Below are 13,906 nucleotides of genomic sequence, written 5' to 3'. Positions count from 1 at the left end.
CATTTAAAAGAAGTTTGATATATTGAAATTCATTTTGGTGACTTGATGTCATTTTGAAACAATCATTGAAAACCATTTGATATAATGATAACTGAAATTCATTTTGATAAGATATTTGAAATCACTTATTTATAACACAACAACTTTGTGTTAGACTTGTATTCCCCCCACCCCCCTTAAAACAGTAAAAACTATGAAAATGTGGGGGTATGAACTCACATGTTGTAAGTTATTCAAATGTAAGTTCGGTGTAGGATGATAAGTGTCAAGTAAGACCTTCAGCACAAACGGATCCTAAGAGCATATAATCACACATATATGAGTGTAATTAGTGTTTATACATCTAAATATGTTAAGAAGCCATCTTAGGGACTAGGAATTACTTGAACTATGTGTTAGAATCACATGTGATTCATCTAAGGGGAGTGTATGGTCACAATGAGGAGTGTGCGGCCATGGGTGTATGACCAAGGAGTGTGCAGCCGCACACTCATGGTAATAAGTGCATAAAAGTGTTTTCTAATGAAAGGGAAGCTTGTAGGACAATTGCTCATCAAGTATTAAAGCTTGAAATGCATTTTGGAGGCCCTTTAAGGGTGTTTTGAGGGATATACGGCCACACATGAGTGTACGGCCGTACACTCCTTATGTTCTTGAGTTCTGGATGTTTTTAGTGTGTTAATATAGTGTTCTTATTAAGTACTAAGTCTATGGAAGGAGTACTTACGATCTGGAGGCTCAAAAAGGTTCACAATCACTAAGAACAAGTGTATGTTCTTGGTGTTCTTGATGAAAGATGAAGATCTAATCAAAATAGAAGATTTCATGGATGAAAACATAGATCTTCAGTTGATAAAGCCATATATCAACACTTAAATGGAAGGAATACTTACATCTATGAAGGTTAGGATGAAGAACTTGATGAACTTTGAGAGAGAATCGAATTTCCTTGAGGTGTAAGTGTGTGAAATGAGATAAAATGAAGGAAAAACCTTGGGTTTGCTGCCACACTTGGGTGTACGACCGTACACCCATCTGTACGGTTGTACACTCATGTGTACGGTTGTAAAAATGTGTACGTCTGCACACTCCTCAAGTTGGAGTGTTTGGCCCGAATGTTATACGACGGCTTAAGTTATCTCATTCCGAAACTTATATTTTGAATGTACTTGACTTAGAACATTCAAATAGACCCTGAACAATGCCAAACGTTAGCAAAAATGAGTCTAACTGTGATTGAATTTGAAAGACTGTAGAAGGTAAAATTTTGAGTTGTCACAGTATGCTCATGAGAGTGACACCATGTGTTTATCACAACTTAGGATAAATAGGAGATGTTTTGCAAAATTGTGTTGCATGCTAGAAACGTTAGGAAGGTTAAAAGCAACTAGATATATGAATGTTAATGAACAAGTTGCCATATTCCTTCACATGATTGCACATAATGTTAAGAATCGAGTCCTTACTTGTCGTTTTCATTGTTCGAGAGAAACAATTAGTAGACTTGTCACTCGAGTATGTCATGTGGTGATAAGATGTCATCCTTCTTTGCTTAAGAGACCTGAACGTATTACCGAAGACTCTGCGGATCAAAGATGGAAGTGGTTCAAGAATTGTCTAGGGGCTTTAAACGGAACACATATAAAGTGTTTTGTGCCACTTGAAGATAAACCTAGGTATAGAACAAGAAAAAATGATATAGCTACAAATGTGTTGGGGGTTTGTTCACAAGATATGCAATTTAGCTATGTGTTACCGGGATGGGAAGGATCAGCTGCAGATAGCAGAGTTCTTAGAAATGCCTTGCTACCAATAGATTAACTATGTGTTACACATCGATGTTATATTAACTATAATGTATTTTTAGGCTATTACTTAGTAGGTAATGGATATACAAATGGAGAAGGTTTCCTTGCCCCTTATAGAGGTCAAAGGTATCACTTGAACGATTGGCGTGACAGACATCAACCCACCACTCCATAATAATTATATAATATGAGGCATTCTTCTACACGGAATGTTATAGAATGATGTTTCATTATTTTAAAGACAAGATGGGGAGTTTTAAGAGATAGCTCGTATTATCCGGTTGTAATAAAGAATAGAATCATAATGGCATGTTGTCTTCTTCATAATTATACAAGGCAAGAAATGGCAATTGATCCTTTTGAATACAATTTTTCACCAGATGAGGGAACCGGCGACAATGGGGGTGGAAATGATGATAATGTCACAACCATCGGGACTTCAGACGAATGGACTACTTTTAGAGATAATTTAGCACGAACAATGTTTGATTCTTGGAATACAACAAACTGATGTTATTTGTAGTTTATTTGCACCTTATTACTGTGTTATTTGTATTTTATTTGTAGTTTATTTGTACGTTATTACTATTGTATTGTAGTTTATTTGAACCTTATCAATCTGTTATTTGTATTGTATTTGTCGTTTACTGTGATGATGTTTTTTTTGTATGGAACAAAAGTCTCATGATACTTGGTTTTGCAGGTTGGTGGTTTTTTTTTTGGTTTTTTATATATTCTAATTCTAGTTTATTTATAGGTATGATAGAAAAAAGTCGAAATTATAGGGTGTGGACAACACATGAAGATGTTAAGCTTGTGGAGGCGATGTTAAATATGGTAAATGCGAGTGAGTTTAAAGCCGATAACGGTGGTTGTTTACAACATTTGGGACAAGCATTGAAAGAATCACTCCCGAATGCAGGTATTTTGGTGAAACCTCATATTGAGTCACAAATCAGAACTATGAAGAAAGAGTGGCAAGCTGTTTACGACATGATCACCGGTAATAACACAAGTGGGTTTGGTTATGCTAGTGTTAATCGATGTGGAACAGTCGAATCACCTGAGGTCTGGGATTCTTATGTAAAGGTATGTTTAATATATATATATATACATATATATATATATATATATATATATATATATATATATATATATATATATCTTTGATCTATTTTTATTGTTGTTCAAAATAATATTCTATTGTTGGATGTCATAGGTGCATAAAGGAGCTGAAAAATGCAAAAATAAATCAGTTCCTCATTTTGATGACTTCTGCATCATTTTTGGAAAAGATAGGGATCAAGGAAATAGAGCTGAAGATTGTGAGGATATGTCACATAATGAAAATGTGGAAGAAGAATTATTACAAGTGGAAGATGATTTCAATAAGCAAAGTGAGGAAATTTCACCCACAACAAATGGACAAAGTGAGGAAACATCAAGTGCTTGTACTAATAAAAGGAACCGTAAATTTGATCCTTTCATTGAGGGAATATCTAAAGCCGCCGCGTTACTTGGCAAAGATCTTCAGGAAGCATCGACCACCATGTCTCAATCCTTAAATGTTGATGTGGAGTTACAAAAGAAAACTTCTATGGTGACTTCTGGAATTTTGAAGATTCCATCAATGGATCAAAGGGATAAGTTTAAAGCAAGTCGAAAGATAATGCGCGAGCCAGAAGCAGTGTTGACCTTTTGGAACTTGGAAGGTGAAGAACGTGAAACTTTTGAGAAGCTTATGTTGGAAGAATGATATGTACCACGTAGTATTTTGGTGTATCATTTTGAGATACTTTGCTCATTTTTTGTAAGTTGTGATATCGTTGATATCATCTATGTTCCAAACTTATCTAACATGTACTTATTTTGGTTTATCATTTTAGAAGATGTATGAAAAATGCTCTAGAAGGAAGTTATATTTGATTGTGAGGTTATATATGTTTATAATCGGTATTAAATTTATTGTTGGTTTATTTAAAAGTATTTTTTTTATGTAAATTATAAAGCAATTTGAAAAAAAAAACAAATAAAGGGTATTATTGTTATTTGACAGAATTCCATTTCAATTCCTTCAACAAATCATCAATCCAAACAGAAAAAGACAGGTGAATGGATTTCAATTACAACTCAAAATTCGGCAGACAAACGCTCAACAGAATTCAATTCCAGCAAAATTCAATCACAACTGAATTCAATTCCATTCCTCAACATTACATCAATCTAAACAGCCCCTTAATGTTAAGTTGCAGAAAACTCGATGGTCCTTGAAACCGAGGTTAAAATTGTCATTGCACTACTGCTTCTAGAACTGCTCGGTGTTCTTATGGTTATTGATTAGATATAAATAGATGGGTTTAAACATTTATAGATAGAGTATCATGTAGGGTCTTAGAACAACAAAATTGCACAAATCCAGACCTCAATGAAATATACATATGTTAAGGTGGAAAGGTATCCTTCAATCATCTGGAAATGACAAAAGTTATCTTGTAATTAGAACTGCTCGGTGTTCTTATGGTTATTGATTAGATATAAATAGATGGGTTTAAACATTTATAGATAGAGTATCATGTAGGGTCTTAGAACAACAAAATTGCACAAATCCAGACCTCAATGAAATATACATATGTTAAGGTGGAAAGGTATCCTTCAATCATCTGGAAATGACAAAAGTTATCTTGTAATTAGCTGCTATCTTTATTCCATTAGGCACAAGTTATCATAAAATAGCCGTAAGGCAAAAAAAAAAAAAAAAAAAAAAAAAAAAAAAAAGAAAACACCTGAACAATGCACTGGAAACCAGCGCAGCATAGACCAGTCAAAAACACAATCCTTAAGGACACCAAAACTTGTGGCACACTGTAATATTACTAAAACGCCAACCTCTTTCCATAGCAATTTATAACCCTAAGGTTTATGGGTAACTTCTTTATGCCTCAATGCAAACCCATTTACTAAAGCAAGTGCATTGCTTGTGATTTGTGTCACCGAAGTCATCTTCTTATTAAGAATATCCTTCACTTTTCCATTCATTGAACTATCAGAGAACCCTCCAGCACAAGTGTTCTGGTGTGTAAGGGCAGAACTGACCCATGTTTGAAGACTGTTCATGTGCCAATCAAAATTCTTGCCCTTAAACTGACCCATCTTACCAAACTCCTGAACCGAGTGGGTTAGACTTGCAATACAGCTGGTCATGCTATTGACACAGTCTTTCAGTGCTTGGTATTCTTGTGGTTTTAGTTTCGAGGTTCCTGTCAGTTTGGAAACAAGTGCAGCTGCTGACTTGGCATTGTTCAGACTGACCGCAATGGCTGCTTTAGCAAGCTGCTGATCGCTTCCTTGGATAGAACCAGCATAACTTGAGAGAGAGTTGACACAGAGAGCCTGGTTGCGGGTGGTTTTGCATGAGGTTTTGACAAAGTCAAGGGGGGTGATATTGGTACCAGCACCATAGACGTATTGGATGGTGTGAACGAGAATTAGCAAGTAAAACCCAAGTTTATCCATTCCTAAGAATAAAGAGATTTTAATTGGAAGATCTATAGAATGCAAAGGGTTGCAGGTTATGTTGATTACTAAAGATGGAAAAAATTAAGTGGAGTGGGTGAAGAAAAGAATAGGTGGTTGGATGCTTTATATACCCATTGAGAAGGATGTTCTACCACTAACGAACCTTTGTACTCTACCGTGTCAACAATATAAAACTAGCTTAGAGACACGACAAAATGAGAATGAAAATAGGATATGATCAGTGTAGTCAAAGATATACATATAAAGTGAATCACTAATAACATATATTGTAGTTTTAAACGGAAGTAAGAAGTTTAAACTAAGCAATAATAGTACTAGATTGACGAGAATTGGACGGTATTCAATACTAAGCCATAGGGGAGACATGTGATATTTATCAAATTAAATACTGCATGTGACAGGTGCGCTTGTATTACATTCGAAGTCAATGTTTTGTTTCACTAATAAAACAAACATCTTTTTGAAAGACTTCGGAGAGCTTCACCCAAAAAATTGAATTCGAAGACGGTCTTAGCAAAAGTTTTCAGGTCAGTATATAAGAGAAGGGAACATTTAAATTGGATTAAAAACAAAAGAGTTAAAGATTCGTATGCACAGGTAAAAAAAATAACATATAAAATGGATTAAGCAAACCAACATAAAGCATAGCTAGGAGGTATAAACAACATCATGAATAAGTTTAATTACATCGATCGTTAGTAAAGAGCAATCTGCTTATATTAAAGGAAGAAACATCATGGATATTCCTCTCATGGTTAATGAAATCTCTCATGGTTAATGAAATGATTACTTGGGCCAATAAAAGAAAAAAGCAAATGATTGTCTTCAAAGTTGACTCTAATAAAACGTTTGATAGCATAAGTTAGTCTTTCTTGAAAAATATGATGACGCTTATGGAATTTTGTGATAAATGGATTTCATGGATTATGGCTTGTGTCTCTTACGCCAAAGTATCAGTTCTTTTAATGGAAATCTTACCAAAGAATTCAAAACACTACAAGAAAAGTCTATTTTAGCGACCAGTTTTTTAGTGACGACCTAAAATTTGGTCACTAATAAAATCATATAGTCATCAGATATTTAGTCGTCACTAAAATTTGGTAATACTATAAATTTAGTGACCACTATCGTGATGGTTGTCACTCACCTATCACTAAAGTATAGAATAAAGTTCAAATAATTACTTTCGTATATCATAAGTATTACTGACTAAAAATAGTAGTCACTATATTGGTGACTTAGTGACAAAAACTAGTGGTCACTAGTCACTATATTGGTGACTTAGTGACAAAAACTAGTGGTCACTGGATTAGAGGGTTATTGATGAAAAATAGTGGTATTGGAGACTTAGTGACCAAAAATAGTGGTCACTGAATTGGAAACTTAGTGACCAAAAATAGTTGTCACTGAATTAAAAACTTAGTGACCAAACATAGTGGTCACTAGCTATTTATATATTTATGAGTTGAAAAAAAAATATGAACCATAATTTTAGTAATTGTATATATGATTGAAAATTTAAAAAAAAAGGACTGTATAATAATGATAACCGAACAAATTTCGTTATAAATTTAAAAACAAAAATGAAAATTATAAACTCACATTATGTAAATGGCCATGAGGATAGTTTATTTGATTAAAGAGCATTATGGTAATTTCACATTAAAGATACGATGTTACATAGTATAATGTCATTACATAGATGTCTTGATTATTTCATAGTAGTGATTTTTTTTACCCCTTTGATGTTATGGTAATTTTGCAATTTGTATAAAGGGGTTTTGAGCAAAGTTCTAAATAACGTAAGGCGTGACTTGGCGGCAATATCAAACCTCAAGCTTTTCCGAGCCTTGGCGAGCCACGGCGTTTGTAAAGCGTGACTTAAGGCGGCAATTTTCTATATAATTATTATTTTTATATGTATTTCAACTATTATTTATTTTTATACATATATATGATTTAAGGCGGCGTTTTGGTAAAGTTTGGTGGCAGGTGCAAGCCTTAGAGCCATGACACGCCATGACGAGCTTTTTAGAACATTGGTTTTGAGTAATAAGTAATAACAATCCTAGGGTCTTAGTGGAAATGATTAAATAAATAAGTACACGATAAGTTGAGGGTTAAATTTTAAAAAAGTAAATGCAAGTTTAAGGATATCTCCATTACGTATTTACGCTACACATACCTCGCCACGCTTTCCTCCGTTCACACGGTATCGACCACAGCCACCATAGTTACCTTGCCTTTCGTCTTCCATCGGCGCTGCTTCCTGGTGTTGTTACCGCATCGAAGATCACCACTTTCTTCTTCGCTCACTTCATTACAGCGCTCCAAAGTTTGAAGCCCTAGTTTTCCCAATTGAAGCTTCGATTACGTAATCACTTCCCTAAAATTTGATTAAGGTCTGATTAGGGCTCGAAAAACGTCAATTGGAGCTTAATTCCTCGCATTTGATGTTGTGTTCATCATGACTAAACGTCGAAGATAATGTTATCCTTTCCTCAATCTCCCTTCTCTTCTTCCTCGTTGATTGCTCGGGGACGACATCCTCCTCTTCCTACTTTTCTGGTTCTCGACTCCATTCTGATTCTTGCTCACAATCAAACACTTACACAAGCACGTATGAACACACACAATCAAAATCACATAGAAATACGCAATCACTTATGAAAGGAGTAATTTTTTCAATAATTTTATTGTACGTTTCCGATTGAGGGATGTGGTGCTGGCATTTTTTCCCCGTTATTTAGTTTTGAGGTTTTATGATCGATTTGTTGTGTATCTTCATAGTATACTAGGATTTACAATTTTGTAGTATTGATCTCCAATTTAGTGTTCATTGCTCTCATATTTTTCTTCATGCTTTTGATAGAAGTTTGCATCTATTAATCTATTGAATTGACACTGCTTTATTTTTTTCTCTCATTTTGGTATATAATCTAAAGGTTATATTTTTTGAAACCTGATGCATTCTTTTTATAGGTGATTCTGAACCTACAAAGATGTTTGACAGAACAACTAATCTATCAAACAATCAGATAATCAACTATAGATGTGATCCATCTGAGAAATGGTTGATTGGAATTTCCCCTGCTCACCAGAGGTTTGTATTTGTTTATTTGTTAGTGTACCATATTAGCATATAGCACCACTTACGGTAAATTGCTAAGTTTTAATAATACTCTCCATACATTCTAATTTGAGCAGATACTTCAGCTAGTAAAAGGAAACATGCAGCTTTTTTCAATTGATCAGCAGCGAAGTCAAGCTCTTGAAGCACATGTAGAATCATGTGTCTCTTTTAAAGTACAAATGTTTCCCTTCTCTTAATACCATAGTTAAAATGGGTTCTTTTTTGTTTCCTTCCATTTAAGTACATCGGTAACAGTCACATATTTATATGCCTTCAACAGGTTACTGGCAATGATAATCCTTCAATTCTTATTACTTTTGCAACAAAAAGCTCTAATGCTGGACAAGTTACTTCAAGCTTCATGTAATTGAGCTTGGTGCTTAACCAAGTTTATTCTCTTAACACATTGTTTTCATTTTCATTCCTTTGGGGTTTCTTATTTCTAAAAGCTAATGCTTCTTGTTTCTATACATGAAGGAAACCCCTCATTCAAGAAAACCTTTTCTTTCCTCCCGACTTTCAAGATGATTTTCCAGTTACCATGCAGGTAATTTGTCATTCATTTTGTGTATAGTTTATATTTTGTACCTTTCCATCACCAATGGATAATTTATGACTTCTTGTTTTAATGTGAAAACTCACTAGAGAACTAGGGACTAAGAATTAAAACTACGATCTTTTGGCTAACAAGAATCTTTTTAACAGATAATACTCCTTCCTGTCTATCATGGTTGATCAGGAAACTATATTTTAAGATGAAGGGTAAGATACCCCTTATATACAACTATTATTATTCTTCGGTTTAAGTTGAGGGTATGATTGGGATATGAGTAAAAATGATGTTTTTCGTATATTTGACAATTACAGCTGCAGTAAAAGTTGGAAGGTAAGTGAACATTTAGATTTCTTTTTCTTGTGAACGTTTGTTGCTTACTTTAATTTTGGAGTTATTTTGTTTTTATTTCTTTAGATTTCTTACACTTGAGATCTTATGAACACATCTATGGCCTCCAATTGGCTTTTGCTGGTTCAACCCTTGGCCCTTCCACATCTATCTGAGGAACACGAGGTAACCATAGAAAACAAAAAATAAATTTTGGGTTTTGATTCTCTCTTCGGTCGACGTAATCTGATTTTGGAAATTTCGATTTTAATCCTAATTTGTGTGTTTAGGTTCATCGATTGGTCGTATACAGAGATCTTTCTATCATCTTTATTTTCGATTTAGGAAAGAAATAGGGAGAGTTACATTATAAATTAGGGTTTCAACTTGTTACATTTCAATTTTAGAGTTGATACTATCTGTGGCCATTAGACTTTTATAAATCATCTTTCCAGAAAATCATCTTCTGCCAAGGCTCTTCACTTATTCACTGACCCAAAAGATTAAGAACTCTAAAAAGATATACAAATGGTCTTCAACGTAATGTGGAGCTTAAATATTTTGTTGACATGATGTTTCATTTGCAGGGTGCCTCAATGAAAAGCTTGGCCTCTGTTCCTTATGTTAAACTTGAAAATGGATCTACCATTGAAGCAAATTTGGTAACTTTACGATTACATGAAAGGTAAAAATGAGTGTGTTAGATTTCCCCTGAAGTGCATTAAAGGTTCTAGAGGTGTAGTTCCTAACACTTCAGTTGGAGTCACGTGTATATATCCTATTTTATACAGGGAAGTGCATTTTTAAGCTTATAAAATATACTCTTGTCACAACTGACAAGTAATTTGTATGATACATTCATTACATTGATATACATTTGTGATGGGGGCTCCGTGGTGAGATCAAAGAGGATGGAAAGTAAAAGGGTGCAATTGTATGACTACAGGTAATACTTGTATGGTTTTTTGTTAAATAAATAATAAACAAAAAGATATTAATATTTGGCTATTTTTGTAGATGTTCCAGCATTTTCGAGGATGTTATGTATGAGTTTCAAAGAGGGGTTAAAAGTTTCCAAATTGATGATGACCAAAATACTGGTTATGAAGGAGAAAAGATTTCACTGGTACTAGAAAAAACTGCATAACCAGAAGTTATAAAGGCTGAAAAGACTTCAGAACAACTCACTTTATTTGCATCTTATCAAGCAAAAATCAAGGTAACACCCACCCCCACCCTTTCATGTTCAAAAGACAATAATGCCCTTCTCATTAAACGAACAAACCTAAATGATGTCATTGTTTTGTAGGCACAGAGGCAGTTAGAGATGCAAAAGTCAGTTAAAAAGGCCTTAGAGGAAGCTACTCAGAGTTGTTGGTTTGACTAGTAAAATAACTCACAAGGTCTCCCCGCAACAGGGCTTCATAACGATCTATATCACATTCTTTTGTAACAACTATTATTTGTGTACAGTTTATAAAATGAGTAAGCCAGTTAAATTTGGAATACTTACTGTTTCGGAAATCTGTTTTGGTGGTCCTAACTTTATAGAACAAAGGTGAATATATGATGTTTTAGCCCATTTCAGTATTTGTATGGTAGGTTCGTTTAAGGTTACTTAAATGGGTTAAATAATAGAACTAGCAACAAAAATCGGTGACGAGTTTTATTGGTAACTAATTGGATAAATCAGTGACGACTTTTTATGGTCGCTAATCGGATAAATCAGTGACGACTTTTTATGGCCATTAATTGGATTAACCAGTGACGGCTTTCAATGGTCACTAATTGGATAAACCAATCACAACTTTCTATGGTCACTAATTTGATAAGAAAGTGACGGCTTTTTACGGTCACTAATTAGATAAAAAGTGACGCCTTTCATTGATTAGTAACAACATTTAGTGACGAAACGAGTCGTCACAGATTACTGACGAGTATATTTTAGTCACTGTTTAGTGATCTTTTTTATATTTTGGTCACTAATCAGTTTTTGTGACGGACCTATAGTGACGACAAGTGACAACTAAAAAATTGGTCACTAAAACATTTAGTGACCACTCCTATTGATAGTGACCATTTTGTTTTCGTCACTAATTGGCATTTTTTGTAGTGAAACCGAAAGAGGAGTTCGTCAAGCCGATCCACTGTCTTTTCTCTTTATCATCGCAACAGAGGGTCTTAGAGTGGCGGTCTTCGAAGCGGTTGAAAAAGGTTTATACAAAGGTGTTAATCTCTCTAACAATGGCCTGAACCTCTCCATCTTTCAATATGCATATGACGCGATCTTTCTTGGCGAATGGTCCAAAGAGAATGCTCTTAATCTACTTCATATCTGTCACACGCTAAAACCGGAACGGCGGAATCGTTCGGGGGTGGAGGACGTCATGTACAGTATCACAACAATGAATAGTAGTAAACAAGCAACAACATCATCCATTGCATTAATCATATAATATAATTTAGATGAGTCTTGAACGAGCTCCATCTTCTCAAAACTTGGCACGGGTACCTGTCTACTGGCGACCTGAGAATACAAGTTCTTTTGAAAGAGTTGATCAGCTTTAAAGCTGGTGAGATCATAAGTATTTTAGTCTCATTGTTTGTAAGAAAGTGTTTGTGAATATGCGATGTGTAATTTTGTAAAAGTTTGTGAATGTTTGTAAAATGTTTGAATCTCCTAGAAAACCCTATGTTTTTCTACTAAAAGTAGCCTTCTACCAAGGCATCAAGTGTTTGTATGCATGTCTCTTGTAAGGGTATGTATTTTCCCAAATCTGACTATCATTAACCAAAAATATAGTTTTTACATTACTGTTCATTGTGTGAAGATCACAAAGTTAATGCAATGGGAAATAAAATAGTACTGTAGTGTTGTATTAAGTAACTACTACTGTACTAACTACCTTAAACCGATTGTTATTTAAAGTACCATGTGATCGGCCTGTACCATACTACCGACTAGAAACACGACTATGTAAGACGTCGGAAGGAATGACGTTTGGCACCCGTAGACTTGCAAGTCCCACTGTAGCGAGCAGCAAGGTGTAGGATAGTCAATCCAGTATAGATCTATACACAAACTCAACGCTCTCCACTTAAGGAGATTCTGGATACAAAATGAGCCACGACAGGTGATGTCATGCCCCGTTACGTGGCTCACATAACTGTAGTAGTGTTCTTGTATATGTATTGTGTGTACTAGCTGTATTGTATGTTCTCTCTCTGTCTAGTATGTATGTATGTTCTCTCTGTTTCTCATAATAGTATGTTCTCTTGTATAATGTATAGTATGTACTAGCTGTATTGTATGTTCTCTCTCTGTCTAGTATATATGTATGTTCTCTCTGTTTCTCATAATAGTATGTTCTCTTGTATAATGTATAGTATGTGCTAGCTGTATTGTAATGTATAGTATGTACTAGCTGTATTGTATGTTCTCTCTCTGTCTAGTATGTATTGACTCATGTATGAACTGACTCATTGTATTTTTCATTGTTCTAGTAATAGTATTAGTAACTTCCTAAACTACACCTATTATAGTTTACTAGTAACATTGTTTGTATGTATGAACATGTTTGTATACCTTTCCTACCCAAAGGTATTGAATAGAAAGAAGGAACTTTTATATCTATATACAAATACATGATATATAACTAGGATTCAAACGACCTTCGGACAAACAACCGATACCCTAAGTCCACAACCAAACAAGGAACAGGAGGTAAGGTGAGCTATCAGTCCTAAGTCCTTTCAATCCTAATTATATAACTATATCTATATAGATACACATTTAACAGAATATAAGTTTAAAAGAGTTTAATAAAAGTATCTGACATGTAAAAGAGTTTGTAAAACAGTTTGAAGTAGTTTGTTTGATAACACAGTTTGAAAAGTAAGAAATCCACTTGTTTGGTAGTTATTAATCACATGTGATTGATATAATAACTATAATAGTTCAACTTGTATTCCCCCCCCCCATAAAAGCATTTAAAATCATTTAAAAGGTTGATTAAGGGGTATGAATTCACCTGTAGTGAGTGGTTTGGATGAACGAATGGTATAGGATGTTAAGTGTCAAGTGAAGACTTGAGCACACACAAGGATCCTAATTAACATATAATAACACATATATGTATCCAATTAGTCATTTAACAACTAATTAATCAAGTTAAGACATCCTAGAACATGGAAAACACTTTGATTCAAGTGCTATAAGTACCAAGGATTGCATCTAAGGGTTGTAGGGCTTGGCTTTTGAGTTTATGGTCCAAGGGTAAACTTTTCATGAGTTTACGGTTTTGGGTTTACGGTCCCAATGGGTTTACCTCCGTAAACCCATGGTAACTTCTACCATTTTGTGTTTTGAGGTCTTATAAGTCATAAAGAAGTACCCTTACTTCAAGTCTAAGCCTTAGGAAGTCGTGGTGGCACAATTTCACCACTTTATAGAGTTTACGGCCCATGGACCATTTCTCCATGCGTTTATGGCCGTAAACTCTATGTGTTCTTGGTCTTTTTGATGTTTAAGGTCCTAAACACTTC

At 34.5% G+C, this 13,906-nt stretch overlaps 1 protein-coding gene and 1 pseudogene across 5 annotated transcripts; one reads left to right on the top strand and one right to left on the bottom strand.

Annotated features, from left to right (window-relative positions):
* Positions 1-4,718: 4,718 nt before the first annotated feature.
* LOC145118519 (pectinesterase inhibitor 9 pseudogene) lies at positions 4,719-5,387 on the bottom strand (annotated as a pseudogene).
* Positions 5,388-7,508: 2,121 nt separating this feature from the next.
* On the top strand, positions 7,509-10,869 carry LOC145118564 (clathrin heavy chain 2-like). Of its 5 annotated transcripts, XM_079054263.1 has the most exons (12): positions 7,509-7,719; positions 8,328-8,448; positions 8,553-8,651; positions 8,759-8,841; positions 8,956-9,025; positions 9,184-9,240; positions 9,346-9,364; positions 9,449-9,547; positions 9,949-10,046; positions 10,153-10,307; positions 10,379-10,580; positions 10,671-10,869. In XM_079054263.1, exons 2-6 carry the CDS (start codon positions 8,416-8,418, stop codon positions 9,211-9,213), a joined length of 315 nt encoding a protein of 104 aa, XP_078910389.1. In that variant the 5' UTR covers positions 7,509-7,719; positions 8,328-8,415; the 3' UTR covers positions 9,214-9,240; positions 9,346-9,364; positions 9,449-9,547; positions 9,949-10,046; positions 10,153-10,307; positions 10,379-10,580; positions 10,671-10,869. The 5 variants fall into 5 exon arrangements, with proteins under 5 accessions (XP_078910389.1, XP_078910390.1, XP_078910386.1 ...); XM_079054264.1 differs by having other exon boundaries at positions 9,949-10,307; positions 10,388-10,580; XM_079054260.1 differs by having other exon boundaries at positions 9,949-10,307.
* Positions 10,870-13,906: the final 3,037 nt, after the last annotated feature.

Source organism: Lactuca virosa, chromosome 6 (genome assembly GCF_052849685.1).
Source record: "Lactuca virosa cultivar CGN04683 chromosome 6, Lactuca_virosa_CGN04683_v6, whole genome shotgun sequence".
NCBI classification, from domain to species: domain Eukaryota; kingdom Viridiplantae; phylum Streptophyta; class Magnoliopsida; order Asterales; family Asteraceae; genus Lactuca; species Lactuca virosa.
This window is presented reverse-complemented; position numbering and strand designations above follow the sequence as displayed.

What these genes read in the sequence shown, in the direction of transcription:
- LOC145118564 (XM_079054263.1), top strand. Translation starts at nt 8,416, where the DNA reads ATGGTTGATTGGAATTTCCCCTGCTCACCAGAG. An exon ending in ATTTCCCCTGCTCACCAGAG is followed by an intron (nt 8,449 to 8,552) that starts GTTTGTATTTGT and finishes TAATTTGAGCAG; the next exon opens with ATACTTCAGCTAGTAAAAGG. An exon ending in CAAGTTACTTCAAGCTTCAT is followed by an intron (nt 8,842 to 8,955) that starts GTAATTGAGCTT and finishes CTATACATGAAG; the next exon opens with GAAACCCCTCATTCAAGAAA.